This window comes from Mauremys reevesii, linkage group 4, assembly GCF_016161935.1.
Source record: "Mauremys reevesii isolate NIE-2019 linkage group 4, ASM1616193v1, whole genome shotgun sequence".
NCBI lineage: Eukaryota > Metazoa > Chordata > Testudines > Geoemydidae > Mauremys > Mauremys reevesii.
The window spans coordinates 37,926,794-37,950,073 of NC_052626.1; the positions used below are offsets into that span (position 1 = coordinate 37,926,794).

The 23,280-nt window shown below is 39.4% G+C and overlaps 1 protein-coding gene across 10 annotated transcripts in view; it reads left to right on the forward strand.

Annotated features, from left to right (window-relative positions):
- Window positions 1-23,280, forward strand: part of CEP128 (centrosomal protein 128) — a 432,173-nt gene that overhangs the window by 132,961 nt on the left and 275,932 nt on the right. For all 10 annotated transcript variants that reach the window (XR_005597581.1, XR_005597582.1, XR_005597583.1 and 7 more), the window contains 2 exons: window positions 9,158-9,508; window positions 21,293-21,943. Coding sequence is in view for 7 of the 10 variants with exons in the window: in XM_039534734.1 (XP_039390668.1) it covers window positions 9,158-9,508; window positions 21,293-21,943 (1,002 nt within the window). In the remaining 3 variants the exon portion in view is untranslated. The remainder of the gene's footprint in view (window positions 1-9,157; window positions 9,509-21,292; window positions 21,944-23,280) is intronic.

Below are 23,280 nucleotides of genomic sequence, written 5' to 3' on the forward strand. Positions count from 1 at the left end.
CAGGTAACATGGGTTTAGAGTTGCAGGGGAACTGAGGGAGGATCAAGGCCATTTTGCCTTTTAGGCCCTTGCATGATGAGGCAGAGGATGTAAGTGCAGTCCTGACCGGCGCTGCTATTTAAACGACTCCAATCAATGAGGCTCATGTGCACCTATTGTGGGATCCACACTGACAATAGTGTTTCAATGAAACACTATTACTGTGTGGTAAGTAACTATTCTTTTCTACACAGTGTCCACTGTGCAGCAGTTGGAAATAAATTGTTGCCATTTTTCGAAGTTCTTCAGGGTAGGGCCTATCTCTATATGTGTCTTGTACTACATCTGGCACAATGGCACCCAAATCTTATGGTCATAGTAAAAAATAGTGGGGAAAGTGGTGGAGTTGTTTTGTGTGTCGGGGAATGGTTCCCTCTCTTCCCGCTCAAAAACTTTCAAAAAATGTTTATCTTCAGGCAGAATCCAAGTCTTGACAAATAGAGTTTTAAAGGTGGTGGGTTTTTTTTTAAATTTTGAGCTACCTTAAATGGAAGGATAGACACAGTTAACTCTGCCACAAATTAACTGTAGTAGTTGCTCTGCTTCTTCCATAATAAAATATACCTTTGGTTTGTATAATGCTTTTGATATGAACTATCAAATATTGTAGAATTAGATAATAGCAGAAGGCCAACGCCTGAGAGGTTCTTATGTGCTTAGCTTCAAGCTTTAGTCCTGTGAAGCTGCTAAGCTCTGTCAGAACAGATCATCAGTCTTAAGTGCGGCAGAACTTTGGGATACCACATGGTTGAAATGACAATGAGATCTTGACATCTGTAGATAAATTGAAATGACAATTGTTTATAATACTTTAAAATCCTATAGCTAGAAAATCAAAAGAAAACACAGCAAAAGTTCTGTTTGAAAAGTACAATATTATGTTTCCAACTTAAATACCAGCTATTCTTTGTTTAAAAAAATGTTAAAAAGTAAGGAAATGGAAAACTAGGAGTATACACACTGCCATAAAATAAAATACTCTTCCAATGATAGCAATCATCCACATAATCATTTTCACATTATCAAAACAATCTTAACTCACATAAAAATCAAAATTAAGCATAAAAACATTACATTATCATTTAGCTTTAGTAACATAACATTATATATATCACAGTTCTTATATACTCTATCTACCTAAATAGCTTTCTATTTAAAATTCTTTAAATGCAGCCTATTAACAGGCCTACAATAAGCACAGAGATTACAACATACCTTGCTAAATAGGATACCCCATTCAAGCGATCACTGCTCAGAAAATGACTACTATGACTTGTTTCACATAACATTTCCGATCAATAAATCAAAATATCAGATATAAGATTGTTTTGATAACATGGATGTGACAGTAATTATGTAGTTGTTTGTTGTAATTGGACTGTGGTAGTCTGTTTTATTTGATGGCAGTATTTATGCCCTTAAATTGTCAGTTCCTTAGTTTTTAACTTTTTTTTAAAAAAAATGGGGAATAGTTGTTATTTATGTTGGAGATGTAGCATTGTACTCTTCTAAACTTGAAGTTTTAAAAGTGTTTCTTTTTTTCTTTTCTGGATTTAAATGGGTATTGTATATTTTTAATCATTTTTATATATTTTTAGTTTTGGATTCAGGATACAAAAATGATAATTAAGGGATTGCATTATTGCTGGAAAAATTAAAGTCACTAGATATATTACTGTAACAACCTATTAGTATGTTCCAGATCACTGGTTTGTAGGATAATTCTGGAAAAAAAAAATTGGCCAGGAAAACAAAACCATTGGCCATGATACATCATCATATGAAAAAAACAGATCATAGAACAAAAACAAGTTTAAAACGTACAGTTGAGAATACTGTCTACTTTATATAATTTCTCTCAGGGACCCTCTGGTTACCCTGTATATCTTTCAGCTAAACAGTATTCAGATATCACTAGGGAAGACAAACAACCATATAAACATATGAAGTTCAGTTGTAGCTTGAACAGAGCCTATCAAATTGAAAAATGTAGTTTTAGAGCCAGTAATGTAGAGTCAGATTCTATTGTACAGACAGATCAGATGTTACATTGGTATTCAACTGCTCTATTAGTTTCTCAACAGATTCTGATAAAGTAGTTTCCTATATTATTTTATTTTATGTTTTGTAGGTTTTGGATCACTTCCTCCATTTCTTTCCTGGAAACACCCCTTTAGCTGAAGAAAAGTGTTCCATCGCCCTTATTTCTAAGGACATGGTATTCTGGAAAATCTAGATTTTCTGTTCATTTCAGTTCAGGTCTTTAGATAAAAATCCTTTATCACCAAAGTCTGTCAATTGCATGATCATGGGTTGGTTAGCCTCAGCCATTCAGTAAGCCTTATGCACACCAAAAGTCATACTACCCTTCCCCAGGCGCTTCAAAGTCCATTAATTCACCCTCTTCTCTAGCGAACAATATATCTACTCCATGTTACCCTATATTTTCCTGTTTCAGGAGTTCTGGGTGTTTGGATTGGCTTCTGGCATCAAGTGAAATCAATCTGGTTCTGTCTTGATCTATTTTCTGGCATTTCCTCCATGTAACAAGCTGGCCTTCTCCCCCACTCACAAAGGACCCACTGCTACACCCAGAGTCTCTTTCCAGGCAATTTTATTTTTTGAAACACAAGCTAAACAGACAAAATCAGTTCCTCAGTCTACCCTAGACTACAGCTCCCAGTGTTTTCCCCCCTTCAAGTCTGTCCTTCCAGTTTGGGCTTCCTGCAGGAATCTTCTGTGTTACGTTCACTGAGCACTGCCAGCCAGGGTTTTCTGCCTGGAGGGCCACTTTTTCCTGGCAGATTCCTACTGCCTTTTCTCCCAAGGGCCTCTGGCAGCCTCTTCTAGGAACTTCCTGCTGCTTCTGCTTTCTTCAGCTCTCTGGCTCCAACTCACTGGGTTTCTCTCAGCAGGATCCCACTGCCTCCCCTCACAGGGAACTTTGGCGGTCATTCCCAGGGAACTTTCTGCTTCTGGTCTGTCTGCCTATTCCCAGGGACCCAGTAGTGAGAGCCCTATGGGTATACCTACACTGCAATTAGATACTCGCAGCTGGCCCATGGCACTGACTCAGGCTTGTGGGGCTCGGTTAAGGGGCTGCTTAATTGTGGTGAAGATGTTCGGGCTTGGGCTGGAGCCCGGGCCCTAGGACCTTGCAAGGTGGGAGGGTCCCAGAGCCCTGGCTGCTTCCCGAGCCTGCAAGTCTACACTGCAGTTATACAGATCCTTAGCATGAGGCCTGCGAGCCTGAGTCAGCTGACATGGGCCAGCAGTTGATTTTTAATTGCAGTGTAGATATACCCTATGTCTGCTCTCTCTGCCCCTTTTTGGGCTGATTCTCCAGCCTGATTCATCCATGCTTCACCCCTCTAAGGCTCAGGTGCCTTCTCTTGTAGCCCAGTTGGGGTCTGCTGACCAGGCATAGGTGCATTTGCCTTGCTCCCTCATAAAGGGCCAATGTCACCTTATGTCACCCTCATTGCATTCAATAGCTCTAACGGTAAATATGCAAAGCTAATTCTTCCCCTCAGGCAGTTCCTATTGTGCTGAATGTGGGGATGGGTTGAATAACTAGCTTGCCAGAACCCCAAAAATAAATATAAAAAAATTAAGTAAAGCAAGACTGATTTAGTTATTTCTAGATAGAAAGTTCTATTTCACTTGCAGGAATTGCTAAATAAAATGCACGAGCATATATTTGAATTAATTCTTTAGATCCACAGGCTAGATTTTCCCTGGTGGAAATCAAACTGGTTGCTGGTGTCTATAAGTTAATTATATCTCTTTGTGCTTAAGGATAAATAATCCAAAGAAATGTTTCCCTACAGTGAATAATATTATTCATAAAATGGAGGTTAACATTTTACTTCTCCACAGTGAGATGAGTGTCTTCAATTAATTGAACATTGTTTTCTGTACTTTGCTTAAGCTTAGAATAATGTTTCATTAACAAGTACATGGAAAATGTAGTTATATGAACAAGATGTGTTCTCTTAAGGTTTGTGGAGAAATAATTATTTTTAATAACCCAGAAAGTCTGGAAAACCTATTATTTTGGACTGACATCCCTTATGCTATCACCAGAGAGTCAGTAAATGGAAAGTGATAACAGCATATGTAATCAAATATTGTTTGGTGAATGAGTCAAAAGGGTAGCCATTGTAGAAAAGCTGTGGAAGGGTAGGCATAATGATTTCTGATGTTTTATTTGGCTGCTTTAACTTCTACCATGTTCCAAATTTGAATCCATAGTCTTCAAAGGTTATGGTATATAAATATTGTACTTAAGTATCTTTTTAAAAAATTCTCCTCTTAGGCAGATTTTACAAGTTTAAACAGTTACTTTTCTTGATGAGCCAAAAATCATATTTGTGTATAGGATAGTAGAGCAAGTTTGTGGTCATTCTCTATATTTACACTTTCACCAGTAGACACATTTCCATTTTACTTTGTTGATGTTTATATAAGACTTAGCTTGGTATTCTTATTTATTATTTTAATATTTGTTCTACTGTTGTGCCTAAGGGTCCCAACTAAGATACAAGTCTCATTGTTCTCATCCTTGTACAAATACATAATGAGAGACAGTCACTGTCCGGAAGAGTTTGCAATCTAAATTGACAACACAGACATAGAGTGCAAGGAGAACAACTGGTACAGAGAAGGAATATACTTAAAGGTCACACAGCAGGTCATTTGTAAAGTTGGGATTAGAACCCAGGTCGACTTTCAGTGCAGTATCCTATTTACTAGATCACACTGCCTCTTCATACTCATTACAAGGAATTACAGAGAATAATGCAGAAAGTAATGTAATCTTGTTTAGTTGTCAGACAATTGTAAAATAAGGGTGACAACTCTGTTTTGATGGTGAAGGAGGGATTCTAGGGCTTTCTCCATTTTTTCCCACTTATCATTTTCCCCCTCTCCCAAGACCTTGCATTAGGCTAGCTCCTGCTTCTGGCAAAGGAAGACTGAATGCTGCTTCCTCTGAAATCAAACACTATTACTTTTGGATTAGCCAGAAGGAGTTGCTCAATAGTTATATGACGTACTCTGCCAAAAGAGGCTAAGTACATTGCCTCTAACTTGGTTCTTGCCCTGTGCTAAAGACAGTAGTTAAAACCATTCATACTTATTGTTTTGTAAATTATTAACCTGACTGGACAATGGCATTAACAAATCATTGCCTGTCTCATTCACTGTTCTTACAGCATCTCAGGAGTAGAAAACTGCTACTTCATAATCCATACCTTGCCTAGTGCTTGGTTGTTCAGAGTCTCTAACTCTTACTAATGATAGTTATATGTGCACACAGTGAGGGAAAAAATATATTTGAGAAAGGCAGGCCTATAGTTAAGAGATGTTGCTGTTAGCACCTGCCCTCCTCCTCTTAATGACTGGTTAACCAATATTTATGTTTTTTCTTTTCTTTTTACAAACGACAATAAAAGAGCATACATTCAATGCTCGGTGCACTCTGGCAATCACTTTTTAAAAATACACTAATAAGGAAAAAGACCCCTCAGTTACCGGCAGTCAAATCAAGTAATGCAGCAAGAGTATAAATATAAAAAGAACTTATCAACCTGCCCACACAATCTCAAGTCCGATACCACCACTAACCAGCCCTACTGAACACTCATCTCCTCACAGGTGAGGGAGTAAAAACGATGTGCCCTGAAAGCTAACAAACATGGGCTATAGAGGCCAGTGGAAGAAGCAAGTTACAGTGATCTGGGGCCTTAGTGTAAAATGCCCTGCTAGCAAACCTCTCTTTCTTCACAGTGGGGTTCCTCTCAGGTGTCTTCACTGACTACAGCTGTGGCAGGATGTCAGGAGAGAGGATTTCTTTTAGGTAGGTTCCAAGCCACTTAAGGCTTTTTATAGGTCAAATAGTCATAAAATGAATCCAGAAAATGATAATTACTTTGTTCAGTGTTCTCAGAGAGTGATGCTGGAAAAGCCTGGAATCCAAGAGTGGCTTCATCTGTCCTTTAAAACTCAGGATTTTACCAAGATAAAATAGCACTGTGTGCTTCTTTTTCTTTGTCTAGTTAATCTTGGGAATAAGCATCATTATCTTGGTGCTTTGTCAGCAATATTACGAGATCATCTAGTTAATAGTTGCCCTGTGGTTTGTTTGTGACCTTTGCTGGACTGGTATATCAATAAGATACAGACAGACTGTGTTTACTTGAGTTCAGATGGAAATAACAAGTTATAAAGTCTTAGTACTAGTGAGTAGAGAATTTACAATATTAGATGGTTGATAATTAATAGTATTTTTTTTTAATTAAATGTATGGTTGTTTATATTTCTCTTTAGCCCAATGTAGATGCCTCTCCCACCTCTGAAAGTCAGCCTTTCACATCACAGGACCATACAATTTCACATACCAAAGCAGATGAATAATCCATCAAATCTGGTATCCAACCTCTGGTAGCAGCCAATGTCTAATGTTTTGGATAAAGGCAAATGTGCTTTTCCACCATAATGTGCCTGGTCAGTAGCATATCTGTGTACATGGAGGGAAGCAGGGGAATTCCTTCTTGGTGTTCTGAAGCATAGGAGATGACATGCACACATTAGTCTGAGAACCCTTAAGGATAATCCTTTTCTTTTTACCCATCCTTATGCCCTTTTTGCATGGCAATCCTTCCTGCCTAGGGAATGGAAAGGCTCCTCTTACAACTCTTGAGCATCTCCCTTTCATCATCTGGTATAGGTCATGGCTTCTTCTGGAGGCTCTGTGTTGCAATTGTATTGGCTAGTGGGGATAACTGTAGAATCATCACAATCAGACTTCTCTTTCTAGAAGCTGAGCCTATTGCCTCCCCAGTACTATTTCAGCATCTGCTGCTCTCTGAAAAAGAGGTGAAGGTCTCAAAATCCAGCCTCAAACATTCTAGTACATAAAGTTGCCTCTGGACTCATGAAGGCAGCCAGATTGGGTGAACACTAAAAGATCAAGTTTCTACAAACATCACCAAAGTGGGGAAAACAAAGATTATATGATACATAAGCAAAATTACTGCTACTAAATAGAACATAAGAACAGCCTTACTAGGTAAGACCAAAGGTCCATCTAGCCCAGTATCCTGTCTTCCAACAGTGGCCAATGCCAGGTGCCCCAGAAGAAATGAACAGAACAGGTAATCATCAAGTGATCCATCTCCTGTCACCCATTCCCAGCTTCTGGCAAACAGAGGCCAGGGCCACCATCCCTGTTTATCCTGGCTAATAGTCCTTGATGGACCTGTCCTCCATGAATTTATCTAATTCTTCTTTGAACCCTGTTATAGTCTTGGCCTTCACAACATCCTCTGGCAAAGAGTCCCAGAGGTTGACCGTGCGTTGTGTGAAAAAATACTTTCTTTTGTTTATTTTAAATCTGCTGCCTATTAATTTCATTTTGTGACACCTAATTCATGTGATATCAGAAGGAGTAAATAACACTTCCTTATTTACTTTCTCCACACCAATCACGATTTTATAGACCTCCTTAGTTGTCTTTTTTCCAAGCTGAAAAGTCCCAGTCTTATTGATCTCTGCTCATATGGAATCTGTTCCATACCCCTAATCATTTTGTTGCCATTTTCTATATCTTTTCCCAATTCTAATATACCTTTTTTGGGATGGGCCAACCACATCTGCATGCAGTATTCAAGATGTGGATGTAGCATGGATTTATATAGAGGCAATATATTTTCTGTTCTCTTATCTATCCCATTCCTAATGATTCCCAACATTCTGTTAGCTTTTTTGACTGCCGCTGCACATTGAGTGAGTGGATATTTTCAGAGAACTATCCACAATGACGCCAAGATCTCTCTCATGAGTGGTTACAGCTAATTTAGACCCTATCATTTTATATGTATAGTTGGGATTAGGTTTTCCAATGTGCATTACTTTTCATTTATCAACACTGAATTTCATTTGCCATTTTGTTCCCCATGCTATTTTCATGAAGCATTTGTGGAGCTTTAATATACAGAAAGATGCTTGTATAAATTGGCGAGACTGGAGACTCATTTATATATAGAGTGATGAATGTCAGAATATGTAAGATGTTTAAAATTGCATTTCTTTCTTTCACCTTCTATATTAAAATTAAAATAGAAGGAAAGCATAGATCTTGTCTTAGTGTGTTTCCTGTTCTATAATTATTTGGCCCCTATGAGAAAGTTATATAGTTTTCAGAACCTCATTGAGACAGTGTACATTAGGTATGCCTTTAGGTATGACATTCTGGGCTGTTAAGATCTTTATCAGTGGGATGTTCAGTGAAATATATGAATAAGAGATGGAACACCTACAAGGATAACCCAAATATGCTGCAAAAAATGGTCCTGGTGACTGTGTAGCTGGCATTCTTATTTCTGAGTTAGTACTGAATCAATATCCCAGTTTGGTTTTAAGGGGTGCTGTGCTGCTGGAGATAAACACAGCATGTTGGCCATCTGAGGTTATTGAAAATCCCATAGTGCATTTTGAAAGAGCAGGAATAGCAATTCCAATAATCTTCCAATTTACTTAAATTCTCACAACAGTTTCAGTTACATAATGTTCTTTACTTTCTGTCCTAAAGTATTGCTGTGTGCTATTCATTGTTTGTAAAAATGTATTTTCAAAAAAAATACTGTTTTAGCTAGCTGCATACTAGAATTCACAGCAAGATCCATTTTTAAAATACCCTTTTTAAAAAAAATGGTGTCTGCTTATGAAACGTTCAGGAACAGGTGGCTGGGTGAGGGAATATTTGACTTGTGATTAAATATTAGATATTGGCCTGAGTCACAAAACTTCAGCCAGGATTTTAAGCACCAAAAGGGGAGTGTTTGGATTCCAGGTACTTACAGTAAAATTCAAGATAATATAAATGTACTGTTTGTACCCTCTGTTGGAGCGCTAAGAGTTGCCATTACAGGGAGATGTATTCTGTGAATAACAGGTTTTTCCATCTTTAGTTACAATGATCTTCTAAGTTGTTGCACGTAATCTATAAATAGGAAAGTGATTTATTCATAAGCTACACTGTATGTTACTTTACTACTATTTCATATTGTGTATCCCTAAGGACTGTACTTTTATAATACAATGTGTTTGTATACAGGTGTTAACATCTGACTTGGAAAACAGGGAGAAGCAGCAGCAAAGGATGCTGGACCAGCTGAAGGAGATACAGAGCTGCTACAAGGCCTGTGAGAGTGAACGGAGGCAAACTGAACTCCAAACTGCTGAGCTGGCCCAGCAACTTGAAGAGTCTACTAAGGAAGCAGATCGGTACCTTGCTGAATTCAGGCAGTCTGAGACCCTTAGGCTAGACACTGAGAAGAAGAAAGAAGAGTTGAAAGTGAAAGCTCAGGAATCCATTCGACACTGGAAGCTGAAATATAAGAAACTGGAACGTGATATGGTGAAACAGAATGAAACCATCAATCAGCTAATGGACAAGAGCAATCAGGTAAGGGCAGCACCTTTATTTTTCCTCTCCTTTCCTTTTTTATTTTAGAACTAGAGATGAGGATGTGACATGTGCACTTGCCATCTAACAACTGCACTGTGAATTTACATAGGCCACAAAACAGCTGGCAGATTTTAATGACTTTCTTTCTGTTGACCTACACTGGATTCATACTCTCAGCGTAGAAGTAAAAGGAGGGGTTTAGATTTATTAGGAACTGGGGAAACTTTTGGGAAAAGGGGAGCCTATACAGGAAGGATGGGCTCCATCTAAACCAAAAAGGAACCAGATTGCTGGCACTTAAAATTAAAAAGGTTGTTGAACAGTTTTTAAACTAAGGGCTGGGGGAAAGCTGACAGGTGCAGAGGAGCATGTGGGTCAGACAGAGGCATCCCTTAGGGGAGGAGCTATTAATGGAGATTCTCTATGTTCTAGTAAGGAGGAGAGAATGGAAGATGATAAAATACGGGTAGGATCTGATGAGAAACAGCAAACGAAAAAAGTCCCATTCAGTTACATCATGTAATGGCAGACAGCTAAAAAGTGACAAGTTTTTAAAGTGCTTATATACCAATGCTAGAAGTCTAAATAATAAGATGGGTGAACCAGAGTGCCTTGTATTAGATGAGGCTATTGATATAATAGGCATCACAGAAACTTGGTGCAATGAGGATGATCAATGGGACACAATGGTACCAGGGTATGAAATACATCGGAAGGACAGAACAGGTCATGCTGGTGGAGGAATGGCACTATATATGAAAAAAAGCACAGAATCAAATGGAGTAAAAATCTTAAATGTACTATCTGTACCATGGAATCTATATCGATAGTAATTCCATGCTCGAATAATAAGAATATAGCAGTAGGGAAATATTACCGATCACCTGACCAGGATGGTGATGATGACCGTGAAATGCTCTGGTAGATTAGAGAGGATACAAAAATAAAAAACTCAATAATAATGGGGGAATTATCCCCATATTGCCTGTGTACGTGTCCCCTCAGGACGGGATGCAGATATAAAGTTTCTTGACACCTTAAATGACTGCTTCTTGGAGCAGCTAGTCCTGGAACCCACAAGAGGAGAGGCAATTCTTGATTTAGTCCTAAGTGGAGCACAGGATCTGGTCTAAGAGGTGAATATAGTTGGACTGCTTGGTAATAGTGACCATAATATAATTAAACTTAACATCTCTGTGGTGGGGAAAACACCACATCAGCCCAATGCTGTAGCATATAATTTCAGAAAAGGGGACTACACAAAAATGAGGAAGTTAGTGAAACAGAAATTAAAATGTACAGTGCCAAAAGTGAGATCCCTGCAAGCTGCATGGAAACTTTTTAAAGACACCATAATAAAGGCTCAAATTAAATGTATATACCAAATTAAATGTATACTCCCAAACATAGTAAGAGAACCAAAAAAGTGCCACCATAGCTAAACAAAGTAAAAGAAGCAGTGATATGCAAAAAGGCATCCTTTAAAAAGTGGAAGTTAAACCCTAGTGAGGAAAATAGAAAGGAGAATAAACTCTGGCAAATTATGTGGAAAAATATTAGGAAGGCCAAAAAAAGAATGTGAAAAACAGCTAGCCAAAGACTCAAAAGTAATAGCAAATATTTTTTTAAGTACATCAGAAGCAGGAAGCCTGCTAAACAACCAGTGGGGCCACTGGACGATCGAGATGCTAAAGGAGCACTCCAGGACGATAAGGCCATTGTGGAGAAACTAAATGAATTCTTTGCATTGGTCTTCATGGCTGAGAATGTGAGGGAGATTCCCAAACCTGAGCCATTCTTTTTAGATGACAGATCTGAGGAACTGTCCCAGATTGAGGTGTCATGGGAGGAGGTTTTGTAAGAAATTGATAAACTAAACAGTAATAAGTCACCAGAACCAGATGGTATTCACCCAAGAGTTCTGAAGGAAGTCAAATGTGAAATTTCAGTTTAAGTTACTGTAGTTTGTAACCTATTATTTAAATCAGCTTATGTACCATATGACTGGAGGATAGCTAATGTGACACCAATGTTTAAAAAGAGCTCCAGAAGCGATCCCAGCAATTACAGGCTGGTAAGTCTAACTTCAGTACTAGGTAAACTGGTTGAAACTATAGTAAAGAACAAAATTGTCAGACACGTAGATGAACATAATTTGTTGGGAAAGAGTCGACATGGTTTTTGTAAAGGGAAATCATGCCTCACCAATCTACTAAAATTCTTTGAAAGGGTCAACAAGCATGTGGACAAGGGGGATGCAGTGGATATAGTGTACTGAGATTTTCAGAAAGCCTTTGACAAGGTTCCTCACCAAAGGCTCTTAAGCAAAGTAAGCTATCATGGGATAAGATGGAAGGTACTTCCATCGATCAGTAACTCGTTAAAAGATAGAAATCAAAGGATTGGAATAAATGGTCAGTTTTCAGAATAGAGAGAGGTAAATAGTGATGTCCCCGAGGGTCTGTACTGGGACCAGTTCTATTCAACATATTCATAAATGATCTGGAAAAAGGGGTAAACAGTGAGGTAGCAAAATTTGCAGGTGATACAAAACTACTCAAGATAGTTAAGTCCCAGGCAGACTGCGTTGAGCTACAAAAGGATCTCTCAATTAGGTGATGGGGCAACAAAATGGCAGATGAAATTCAATGTTGATGAATGCAAAGTAATGCACATTGGAAAACCTAATCCTAACTATACGTATAATATGATTGGGTCTAATTAGCTGTTACCACTCAAGAAAAAGATCTTGGAGTCATTGTGGATAGTTCTCTGAAAATATCCACTCAATGTGCAGTGGCAGTCAAAAGAGCGAACAGAATGTTGGGCATCGTTAAGAGAGGGATAGATAGTAAGACAGAAAATATCATATTGTATCATGTGTACAAGGGGGATCCAGTGGATATAGTGTACTTAGATAGGCCCACATCTTGAATTTGGCGTGCAGATGTGGTCCCTCCATCTCAAAAAAAGATATATTGGAATTGGAAAAGGTTCAGGAAAGGGCAACAAAAATGATTAGGGGTATGGAATGGCTTCTGTATGAGGCGAGATTAATAAAACTGGGACTTTTAATCTGGGAAAAGAGCTGATTAAGGGGGCATATGATTGAAGTCTATAAAATCATGTCTGGTGTGGAAAAAGTAGATAAGGAAGTGTTATTTACTCCTTTGTATAATGCAAGAACTAGGGGTCACCAAATGAAATTAATAAGCAGCAAGTATTAAAGAAACAAAAGGAAATATTTCTTCATACAACGCATGGTCAGTCTGTGGAATTCCTTGCCAGAAGATGGTATGAAGGCCAAGACTATAATGGGGTTCAAAAAAGAACTAGATAAGTTCATGGAGGATAGGTCAATCGATGGCTATTAACCAGGATGGGCATGGATGGTGTCCCTAGCCTTTGTTTGCTAGAAGTTGGGAATGGGCGACAGGGGATGGATCACTTGATGATTACCTGTTCTGTTCATTCCCTCTGGGGAACCTGGCATTGGCCACTGTTGGAAGACAGGATACTGGGCTAGTCTTATCCAGTATGGCTGTTCTTATGACTACATATTAAGTACTTATACTCTAAGCTTTGCAGTCTCCTTTCTAAATTAGTATGATTTGTTAACAACAAATGTGAAAGCAAAAAAAAAAACTTTTCACCACTAATATTGTTTTTCCTTTTGCACTTCTGTGCACAGTTTAGATGGGGAAATCGAACTAATCAGTTTCACTTTTTGACTGTTGTAAATTAGGTTATGCTAGAATATTTGAGTTGCTAACACCACTGAAACATGTTTACACCCCCCCCCCCAAAATCAGTCTGCATCATTAACTTAATACAGTATTAAAGCGGGAGGAGAGGCGGAGAATACTTTAAAACTACAGAGGAGTTTTTTAATGAAGGTAAAATGTAACTTAGAGGATGGTTTTGGTAATTGCTTATCTGCTCTGATGGCTGCCTTGTTCTTTGAAGTTCTGTTTTGTCACCCTTTCTGGTCAACATGTGTGATTTTTCTAGGGAAGATACAAGTCCATATGGGCTGTGGTGCAACTAGCCATGTGCATTACACTCAGCTCTATGTTGTGTCTTTGTCATATGTGAGTGGTACAGTGTGGGCTTTTTCACTGTCTAACTAACACTAGGATCTGCATAAGGCCAAACTGAATGAAACTCTGGAGGTGTTGGCTAGTGGGCTTTGGTAGGATCTTACAGCATGTCACAGATAATTTTTTCCATTGTTTTTAGTGGGGTTTGAACATCCTTTATTCAAGCAGTTTGGAGAGAGGATTGAATACTCTGTTTTTTAAATAGCCGGTGGTGCTGGACAAGAATGCTCTGAGCAGAGTTAGATGACTCTGATTATAATAGTGGTGTCTGGTCTTCATTGGAGCTCTTACTGATGGTAGTGATGGTAAGAAATTCTAGGAGTACAGGCTAGAGCGTTAAGGCTGAGTACACTAGACCTTGGTTTTATGTCTCATCTAAAAGATAGCAGCATAGCTTCCCTTATTTTGTGGGATTGGTGGCTGATTTAGAAGGAACAGCACTGCCTCTTGAGTCAACAGCACAAATTCTTGCAGCATTTGGGATTTTCTTTGGAGCTCTCTCTTCAAAGTTTTCATCGTCATCTCACTCTATGCAACTTCTCAGTGCTGGTGGGATTGCAACCCAAGGAGGATGTGATTGCAGGTTTAGAGTGCTATGATTAATGAAATTTTTATCTTTCAGGCCTGGTCTACACTAGGCGTTTAAATCGGTTTTAGGAGCGTAAAACCGATTTAACGCCAAATCTGTCCACACTAGGAGGCACCTTATATCGATTTTAATGGCTCTTTAAACTGGTTTCTGTACTCCTCCCTAACGAGAGGAGTAACGCTAGTATCGGTATTAACATATTGGATTAGGGTTAGTGTGGACGCTGATCGACGGTATTGGCCTCCGGGAGCTATCCCACAGTGCACCAGTGACCGCTCTGGACCGCAATCTGAACTCGGATGCAGTGGTCAGGTAAACAGGAAAAGCCCCGCGAACTTTTGAATATTTCCTGTTTGCCCAGCGTGGAGCTCCGATCAGCACGGGTGGTGATGCAGTCCGAAATCAAAATAAAAAAAGAGCTCCCGCATGGACCATGCGGATGTGATCGCTGTAAGGGCAGGCAAATCCGTTCTATCAGCGCTCCATTACAGAAGATGAAATTCAGAATCCTTTTTTAAAAATCTCCAGATAGACGCCATAGCAGGGACTCAGCGCACTGCAGCGTGACAAGCGTAACGGAAAGCCAAAGAATCAAATGGATGCTCATGGACTGGAGGACTGAAGCTATCCCACAGTTCCTGCAGCCTCCGAAAAGTATTTGCATTCTTGGCTGAGCTCCAAATGCTTCTAGGGTCAAACACAGTGTCCGCGGGTCAGGCATAGCTTGGCAATCTACTCACCCACCCCCCACCCACCCCCAGAAGCGAAAGGTAAAACAATCCTCTGACTCTTTTACATGTCACCCTATCTTTACTGAATGCTGCAGATAGACGCGATAGTGCAGCACTCAACACCAACATCCTTGCTCCCCCCCCCTGCCATGGGCGGCTGATGGTACAATATGATGGAAATCCATCCTCATCATCAGCCTCAGCTGATGGTACAATAAGCTGGAAATCCATCCTCATCATCAGCCTATTGGCCCTAATTTTTTCTGGTGGATGGATGGTGCAATATGGCTGGTAACCATCCTCATCATAGCAACAGGGGGCTGAGCCCCATCAGCCCCCACCCTTCATGTGTAAAGAAAAGATTCAGTTGCCCCTGGACTAGCAGTGGGATGCTGGGCTTCTCTCCTACACACTGCTTAATGTCCTGTCTGGACTATCATAGCAGCTGGAGGCTGCCTTCCACTCATTTCTCACTAACAAGTCAGTGTGTCTTATTCCTGCATTCTTTATTAATTCATCACACAAGTGGGGGGACAATGCTACAGTAGCCAAGAAAGGCTGGGGGAAGAACGGAATCAACAGGTGGGGTTGTTACAGGAGCACCCCCTGTGAATAGCATACAGATCATAATTTCTGCAGGCTCTGACACAGAGCAGCTGTGCTCTCTGGTTCTATGATACGGTGGTTCTCTAGTACACTTGCCTATATTAGGCAGCACTGATTCTATTTTTAGATACCAAAAGGAGGGATTGACTCAGGAGTCATTCCCAGTTTTGCTTTTGCGCCCCTGGCTGATCGGCCAGGGCACTTATGACAGCAGCTAATGGTACAAAACGATGGAAGGTGCAATATGGCTAGTAACCAATCTTGGCTTTTGCGCCCTGGCAGATCGGCCAGGGCACTAGCAGCAAATGGTACAAAAGGACTGGTAGCCATGATCATCCTCAGTTCCAATTTATGGAAGGGTTTGGATGGTGCAATATGGCTAGTAACCATCTCTGCTGTCATGCAAAAGCAAAAGCATGCTTCTGTGTAGCGCTGCTGAATCGCCTCTGTGAGCGGCATCTAGTACACATACGGTGAGAGTCACAAACGGCAAAACAAGCTCCATGATTGCCATGCTATGGCATCTGCCAGGGCAATCCAGGGGAAAAAGGCACAAAATGCTTGTCTGCCGTTGCTTTCCCAGAGGAAGGAGTGACTGACGACATTTACCCAGAACCACCCGCGACAATGATTTTTGCCCCATCAGGCACTGGGATCTCAACCCGGAAGTTCCAAGGGGCGGGGGAGGCTGCAGGAACTATGGGATAGCTAGGGAATAGCTACCCACAGTGCAACGCTCCAGAAATCGACGCTAGCCACGGACCATGGACGCACACCACCGATTTAATGTGCTTAGTATGGCCGCGCTCCACCCGATTTTATAAATTCTGTTTTACAAAACCGGTTTATGCAAATTCGGAATAATCCCGTAGTGTAGACGTACCCTCAGTAATTGGCTGAAAAATTAGCATTGTAATTGCAATTATAGAGTAATGGAGTTTAAGGGCAGAAGGGACCACGAGATCATCAAGTCTGACCTCTTGTATATCACAGGCCACCCAGCATCGTCATCTTAACCCCCAAACCAAAATTAAACTAAAGTATTACAACTCACAGAAATGTAGACTGTTATGTGCCGGAGGCAGAGAAGAAGAGGGACTGAGGTGCACTAGTGCCGCAGGTCCCCCCAATGACAGACAAGTGTTTATAAGATACACTCAAATAATTCTGGCGAGTGACCCACAACTGCACGCTGCAGAAGAAGACCAAAACCTGCCAAAGTCACTGCCAGTCTGTCCTGGGAAAAACTTCCTTCTTGACACCCCCACCCCTCATATGGATATCAGTTAGACCCTGAGCTTGTAAGCAGGAACCAGCCAACCAAGCACCTGACACAGAGAATGCTCAGTGCTACCTCAGAGCCCATTATTGGTCTCAGTAAAAGGTGGTTTGAATAATAAAAGTAGAAAAAAAATGTGTATTGAAATGTGATCAAACCACATTTGGTCCATCGGCAAACCACTTTAACAGAATGTTAAGGTTAGATGGGTTCAGCCTAACATTTAAAGTTGAGGAAATGCCAGATCAAAGATTGCACATAGAACTTTAACTCTTTCCTGTTGTATGTGTACATTACAATACAATCATTAGTATGAACACTGTGGCAAATGGCCGACACTATTGTGGTGGGTCCTGTGCTTTTCCTTGGTATGGTGGGTCAGTGTGCTGCCCCTTGCCCTTATTCTTGGGCGTTGATGGCTCCACCAGTGCCCTGGTGGGGGAGAGAAGGGGAGCCGGGAAGGGACCCAGGTCTGCCCCCAACTCCAGGTCCCAGCCCCTTCAGCAGGGTTTCTCTTGTTCCTCTGTGCCGGGGGAGTCCCTCTGCTCTGCTTGGGAAGGGTTTCTCTTCCTCTGGTACTCCTCCAAACTATAGTCAGTTCTCCTTCCCTTCTGTCTGACTGAATAGGCTTTTTTTATTAGGTCTCTGGCATGGTCTTAATTGGCTCCAAGTGCTCTAATTAACCTGTAGTAACCTCTCCTAAGTCAACAGGGAATAAGGCCCTGATCATCCTGGGGCTTATATAGCTCCCATTGAACACTCTCCTGCTGCCCTTTGGCCTTGCAGTATCTCAACACACACACTTTCTCTGTGTTGTACTGTTTGCCCATAACCGTAGACACATATATTACATGGGTATTATATTGTGTGTGCTAGAAAGACCTATGAAAGTCTCTTGTATAAATCACAAGGAGCCCTGTGCACTATACAAGATGAAACTTACTAAGTTGTAAATATTTTTTAAGCTGTTTTGAGGTTTTGAAAAATAGTATAAGATGGAGCCTTTGTGCATGTACATATGTCATTAAAGGCAGTAATGTAATGTATATAGATGGAGTAAAGATTCTTCATGCAATCTTAACAGGCATTTCCTTGCTGTTTTTTAGTAGTGGTTCTGAGAATGCATAAATTTAAAAAATTTCCATAGAACCAACTTTCCATAGAAGAATAAGGCAACCTTCTCTGAAGAGAGGTATTTCCTGTCAAAATGTCAGCATTTTGTCCAAAATTAAAAAACAAAAAAAATAGACTACCTAAAGTTAGGCTCCGAAATGCATATGTAGGTATCTACATAAATAACTAGATTTTCCAAAAAAGATGAGCGCCCAACAACTCTCACTTCACTTTCCTTGTACTAAAAATAGCTAAGCCTTTCCAAATGGTCTAAAAAAGCCCTACATCTTTGACCTAGAAAATTTTTGTTCAAAAGCTGAAACTTTCAGAAAATTATGAATGTTGGAAACACTTTGGCAAACTTGACTATAGCTGTTGCTAGTGCTCCATCAAAATACTGTACAGGTACTGTAATAGTTGTAGCACCAGTCATATGAAGGTTTTAAAGCAGCTTTATACATGCTAATCAACAGTTCTGTGAGGAAAGTAGTATTCCAATTTTATAGCTGGAGAAAATTTGTGACCTGGAAATGCTAAATGAATTGCTTAGGGTCACAAGTCAATTGGAGAATCAAACTACCAGTTCCCCACTGTAACCATTAGACCAGAGTCCTGATGCCATGTCTTTGTACAAAATAGCATCATACAGTGTGGTATAGAGAATAGAGCAATGGATTGGGACTCAGGAAACCTGATTTCTGTTCCTGGCTCTGCCGCTCACCTGCTGGGTGACCTTGGGCAAGTCATTAACCTGCATGCTATAGTTTTCCCATCCATAAAATGGGGATAATGATATTTGCCTCCTTTGAAAAAACACTGAAATCTATTGAGGAACAGCAATAACTAGGTATTAAAATTTTTATTCACATTTATAAAGCACAATAGGATAGTGCTTTACTCAAATTTTAAAAAAATTCCCCTACCCTGAGAATCTTAAAAATTTAAAGTAAATCAATGTAGAACACGTAATCTAGACAAAGGAAAACATTAGAGAAAGGAGGGGTGAGGGTTAAAACAAAGATAACATGAGTTTATAGAAAGTGAATAATGTATGTTTTGATATTTTAAAATAAAGACTGAGGTAGAGCAAAAGGTGACGAACAGACAGCATGGGAGTTGAATACATGTAAAAAAAAAAAAAAGGAAGGAAAGAGGTTTTGAAGCTCAGTTACAAGGCCACCAAACTAGTTTTTGTATAAATCAGGGTTTGGCAATCTTTGGCACACGGCTCGCCAGGGTAAGCACCCTGGCGGGCCGGGCCGCTTTGTTTTCCTGCCGCGTCCTCATGTTTTCGGCCGATCGCGGCTCCCACTGGCTACGGTTTGCCACTCCAGGCCAAAGGGGGCTCTGGGAAATGGCATGGGCCGAGGGATGTGCTGGCTGCCACTTCCCGCAGCCCCCATTGGCCTGGAGTGGCGAACCACGGCCAGTGGGAGCCGCGATTGGCTGAACCCGAGGACGTGGCAGGTAAACAAATTGGCCCGGCCCACCAGGGTGCTTATCCTGGCGAGCCGCATGCCAAAGGATGCCGATCCCTGCTATAAAAGGATAGATGAACACAATCTTTGTGATGGCAACTCAAATAGTGCTGTAATGAGATTGAATCTTCCTACAGATATTGTATTTAAGGTTGTTTGAATTGGATTTTTCTCTTTTAAGTTTTAAATTTTTCCCATTAAAGATGCATAAAAATGCTAAATGGTATTGGTATATTTTTATCCTTATTTAAAAATCTGTTTGAATCTTGTTTTCCACATTAGAAGTTATCAGCACCTTGCTAACAGGTTTGACAGATGTGTGTGACATCTGAAAAAAAATTCTTACTAGTGGATATATAATATAAAATAAACTGCATGTAATTTGGGAACAAAACACAAATATCTTATTGTATATATTTTTTTAAAATAGCGGCACACACACTTTGCATCTGAGGGTTTTAGAAACCTAAATACAGCATTTATCATGAGCTTCAGGGAACTAGCTGAAAATAATTTGGGCATTTTTAAAAATTTACAGACACAATAATCTAGTGTCTCAGATAAACTGGGATATTTTAAAAATACAGCATGAAGTCCTTGCTTTTGATAGATTTGTTGAAAGTGATGATTGAAAAATATCAAACTTGAATTTTGAACACAATTTGCAGTTATCTGAGTTTTTCCAAATATTTGCAAGCTTCATTTGAACACTGGTTGTAGCAGGCTTCCCTACTTCCCTTTTCTGCTGAGTTATCAGGATAGTTTGTTAACGTGTTGGCCTTGTGGTTAGCCTTCCACATGATGATGTTACCTTTTCTAGAATCTTTACATTGTTATTCCTTTTCTTCTTAGCTTTCATATATTGTCTCAACAATGAGAAAGTGTATAATACATATAAAACGTACAAATATATGTACATATTTTTAAAGTTCATGCAAGCAATCACCGTTTAAATACTCGAAAAAAATTTAGGATAAGTGCTAAATTATTGTTCTTGAATACAGTCCTGCAGTCAACATGCAGTTTTAGAAAGGCTAGAACACTGATGCACTCCCAGATAAAAACTGCTATGGTTGACACTCTGTCTTTAAATCCATATATTAATATCTTAACATGTCTGAATTTCTTTTAAATGTAACATAGTTTTTTGTCTTGGGATATTTTAAAATAAGTTTTATTTATAAGTAGACTCTTGTATTGGTATTTGGTAGCCTCCTTGGAAACAGTCGGCATAGTTTACTGTCAAATAATTAAAAAGTCCAGTAGTGGATATAATGTAATATAGGAAAATCTCTTGCAGGCCCTTATCATTGCCTCATCTTGGTCCATGAATATAGTGACACTCCTGATTAGTAGCAGAAAGTATTGCAAGTTCCCATATACTTTGGGAAAGGAGTTTTTAAAAAATATTTTATAATGCAAACAGATACTGGAAAAAGAAACAGGATGTGTAAAATTATTGGTCAAACAGCATCCTGGGCAAGCCAAAATACTGAAGGATAAATATTCAGATGCCCATAAGGTAGTTTCTCTGCTTTGCTTATTTCTCTTTCTTCCATAGTACTATCCCGTAGAAAGCAGACTGCAAAGCGGATGGGAAAAATGGAAGACTGACTCAAATTGGCCCCTATTCAGTTAGTTGCTTAAGCACACGCCTATCCTTAAGCTTTCGATTAGTCCCATTGACTCAGTGTAACTACTTGCATATTTAAAGTTAGCTAAACTCCCAAGTACCTTTGAATCAGGGCCATAATCTGTAAACATTTTCTCTTCTCACAGTATAAAGTTTGTTTCTTGCTTCCAAACAGCATAGTTTTCACCAAATTTTGATCTAATGAATTTTTAGGGGTTGTTTTTTTTTTTTTCTTTTTTTCATATTTCCTAGGTCCTTAAAGAGAAGGATGACCTGAAGGCTCAGCTTCTCTCTGCTATACATCAAATAGAAAACCTTCGCAAGGAGCTGAGTGATGTGCTTACAAAGAGGGCCCAGCAAGAAGAGGAACTCCATTGTAAGGAGGTGAAGCTCAGTGAAACCAAGTCTCAACAGATAGTTCTTGAGCAAGAGATCAGGGAAGTCCACGATAAAGCAAATAAACTGGAGAGTGAGTTGCAAAAGCAGATCCTGGTACAGAACCAGATGAGAAATGAAAAAGAACGTTTAGAGGAAGAGCTTGAAACAGCTAACATGATCAATGAAAAAGATCAGGAAAGATTCTTAGAGATGCAAGAAGATATAAAAAACTTAAGTGCTATTCGGGCAGAGCTGACAAACAGAATAGCAGAGGAAGAAAAAGTCAAGAAAGAGATTCTCAAGAACTTTTCAGACCTTCAAAAACATCAGGAGTCTAAGCAAGAAGAGATTACTACAACTAGCTGGCAGCTGAAGATGGAGAGAGATGTTCACCAGCAGGAGCTGGCAGATCTTAGATCAGAGTTGAAGAATGTGAAAACAAAGCATGAGAGAAATGTTCAAGAGCTGATGAAGCTCTTTAGGCAAGAAAAGGATGAGACAGAGAACCACATGAGGAGGCTGAAGGTAACTTTGCTGAATAATTCTGCTGTTGATTTTTTTTCTATTAGGTGATGAAGTTAAAAAGCATGAACTTTTAAAGATCTTTATAGATTTCTGAGCACTGAAGAAAAGATAAAACTAACAATAATGGGGTTTATGCATATTTAGTCTGGTTGAAATGGATTATAGCAAATCAGGGACCGCTTCTGCAGGAAGACTTTTAAGAAGAATTCTGGAGTTCCAGTAAAGGTAGAAGTGACGATAAATGATAACCTAAAACAGAACATGTTTCAGAAGTATATAGGTTGAAAGATCTGGGTGAAGCCCTATTGTGTCCATAGTAGCTTTAAGACAAAAGCCCTCATTAGTACAACAGTAACTTTGGTAAATTAGATTATTGACTGCGTAGAACAGGGCGTGTAAAGCATTGGAGTTCTAACACTTTGATACTAACCTTTCTGACTACTGTCCTTTTAACTGTTACCCCTGCTATACTATGGACATATCATGTCCCAGAGATGCTGCATTTCTGTAAGTGTGTGTATTGCACAATAGCTGAAATAGCATCACAGGCACTCCAGGAACAGTTTCTGAATATGAATCATAGTAGCATGTCGAATTTACAAAGGTTAGTTTTAATGACTCCTTGTATTTTAAAGTGTTTCCAGAGTGTACAATTTCCATATCATTTACCAAAAAAAACCCCTACCCAGTGACTGTACCGTAAAAATATTTTATGAAGCAGACTGTTAAATGTATTTAGAAACAAGTTCACATTTTTAGTGCAACTCATTTGCTGCTGACTCCAGGCTATATGATTAAAAAGGAAGAAAACAAAAGCATTTTATATTTAATAAGACTGATCTGAATAAAACCTACGTGTATTTAAACTGCAATGGATACTCTGAATAGCCTTATTAATTTTCAACATTTGACTGTACATCTATATGATCAGTCATCTATTACATTTTTTATTAGTGTAAACTAGTGTAGGATAATAATAGTTTGTATTTATTAATAAGCATTTCCGTAGTGCTACCAGTGTACACCGTGGTTTACAAAATAGTTTGTAGACAGTAAGCTGTTCTGGGTAAGGGATATGTCTGAAACATGTAGTACATTAAACCTAAACATACTCTTCCCAAACTGAGTATTTTTTTGGTAAAAAACAAAAACAGGCCTCTTAAATGAATATTCTATCAGTGCAACCATAAAAAATCTAGGACATTCCTAGTTAAATCTTCAGCTATCTTTTATAACCTACAACCCTGATTTTGCCTACTCCAAGTAACCTTACCCTCATCAACCTCCTGTAACACACATTTCCTTCTTTCTTTATACACAATGTGCAACTTCTAACT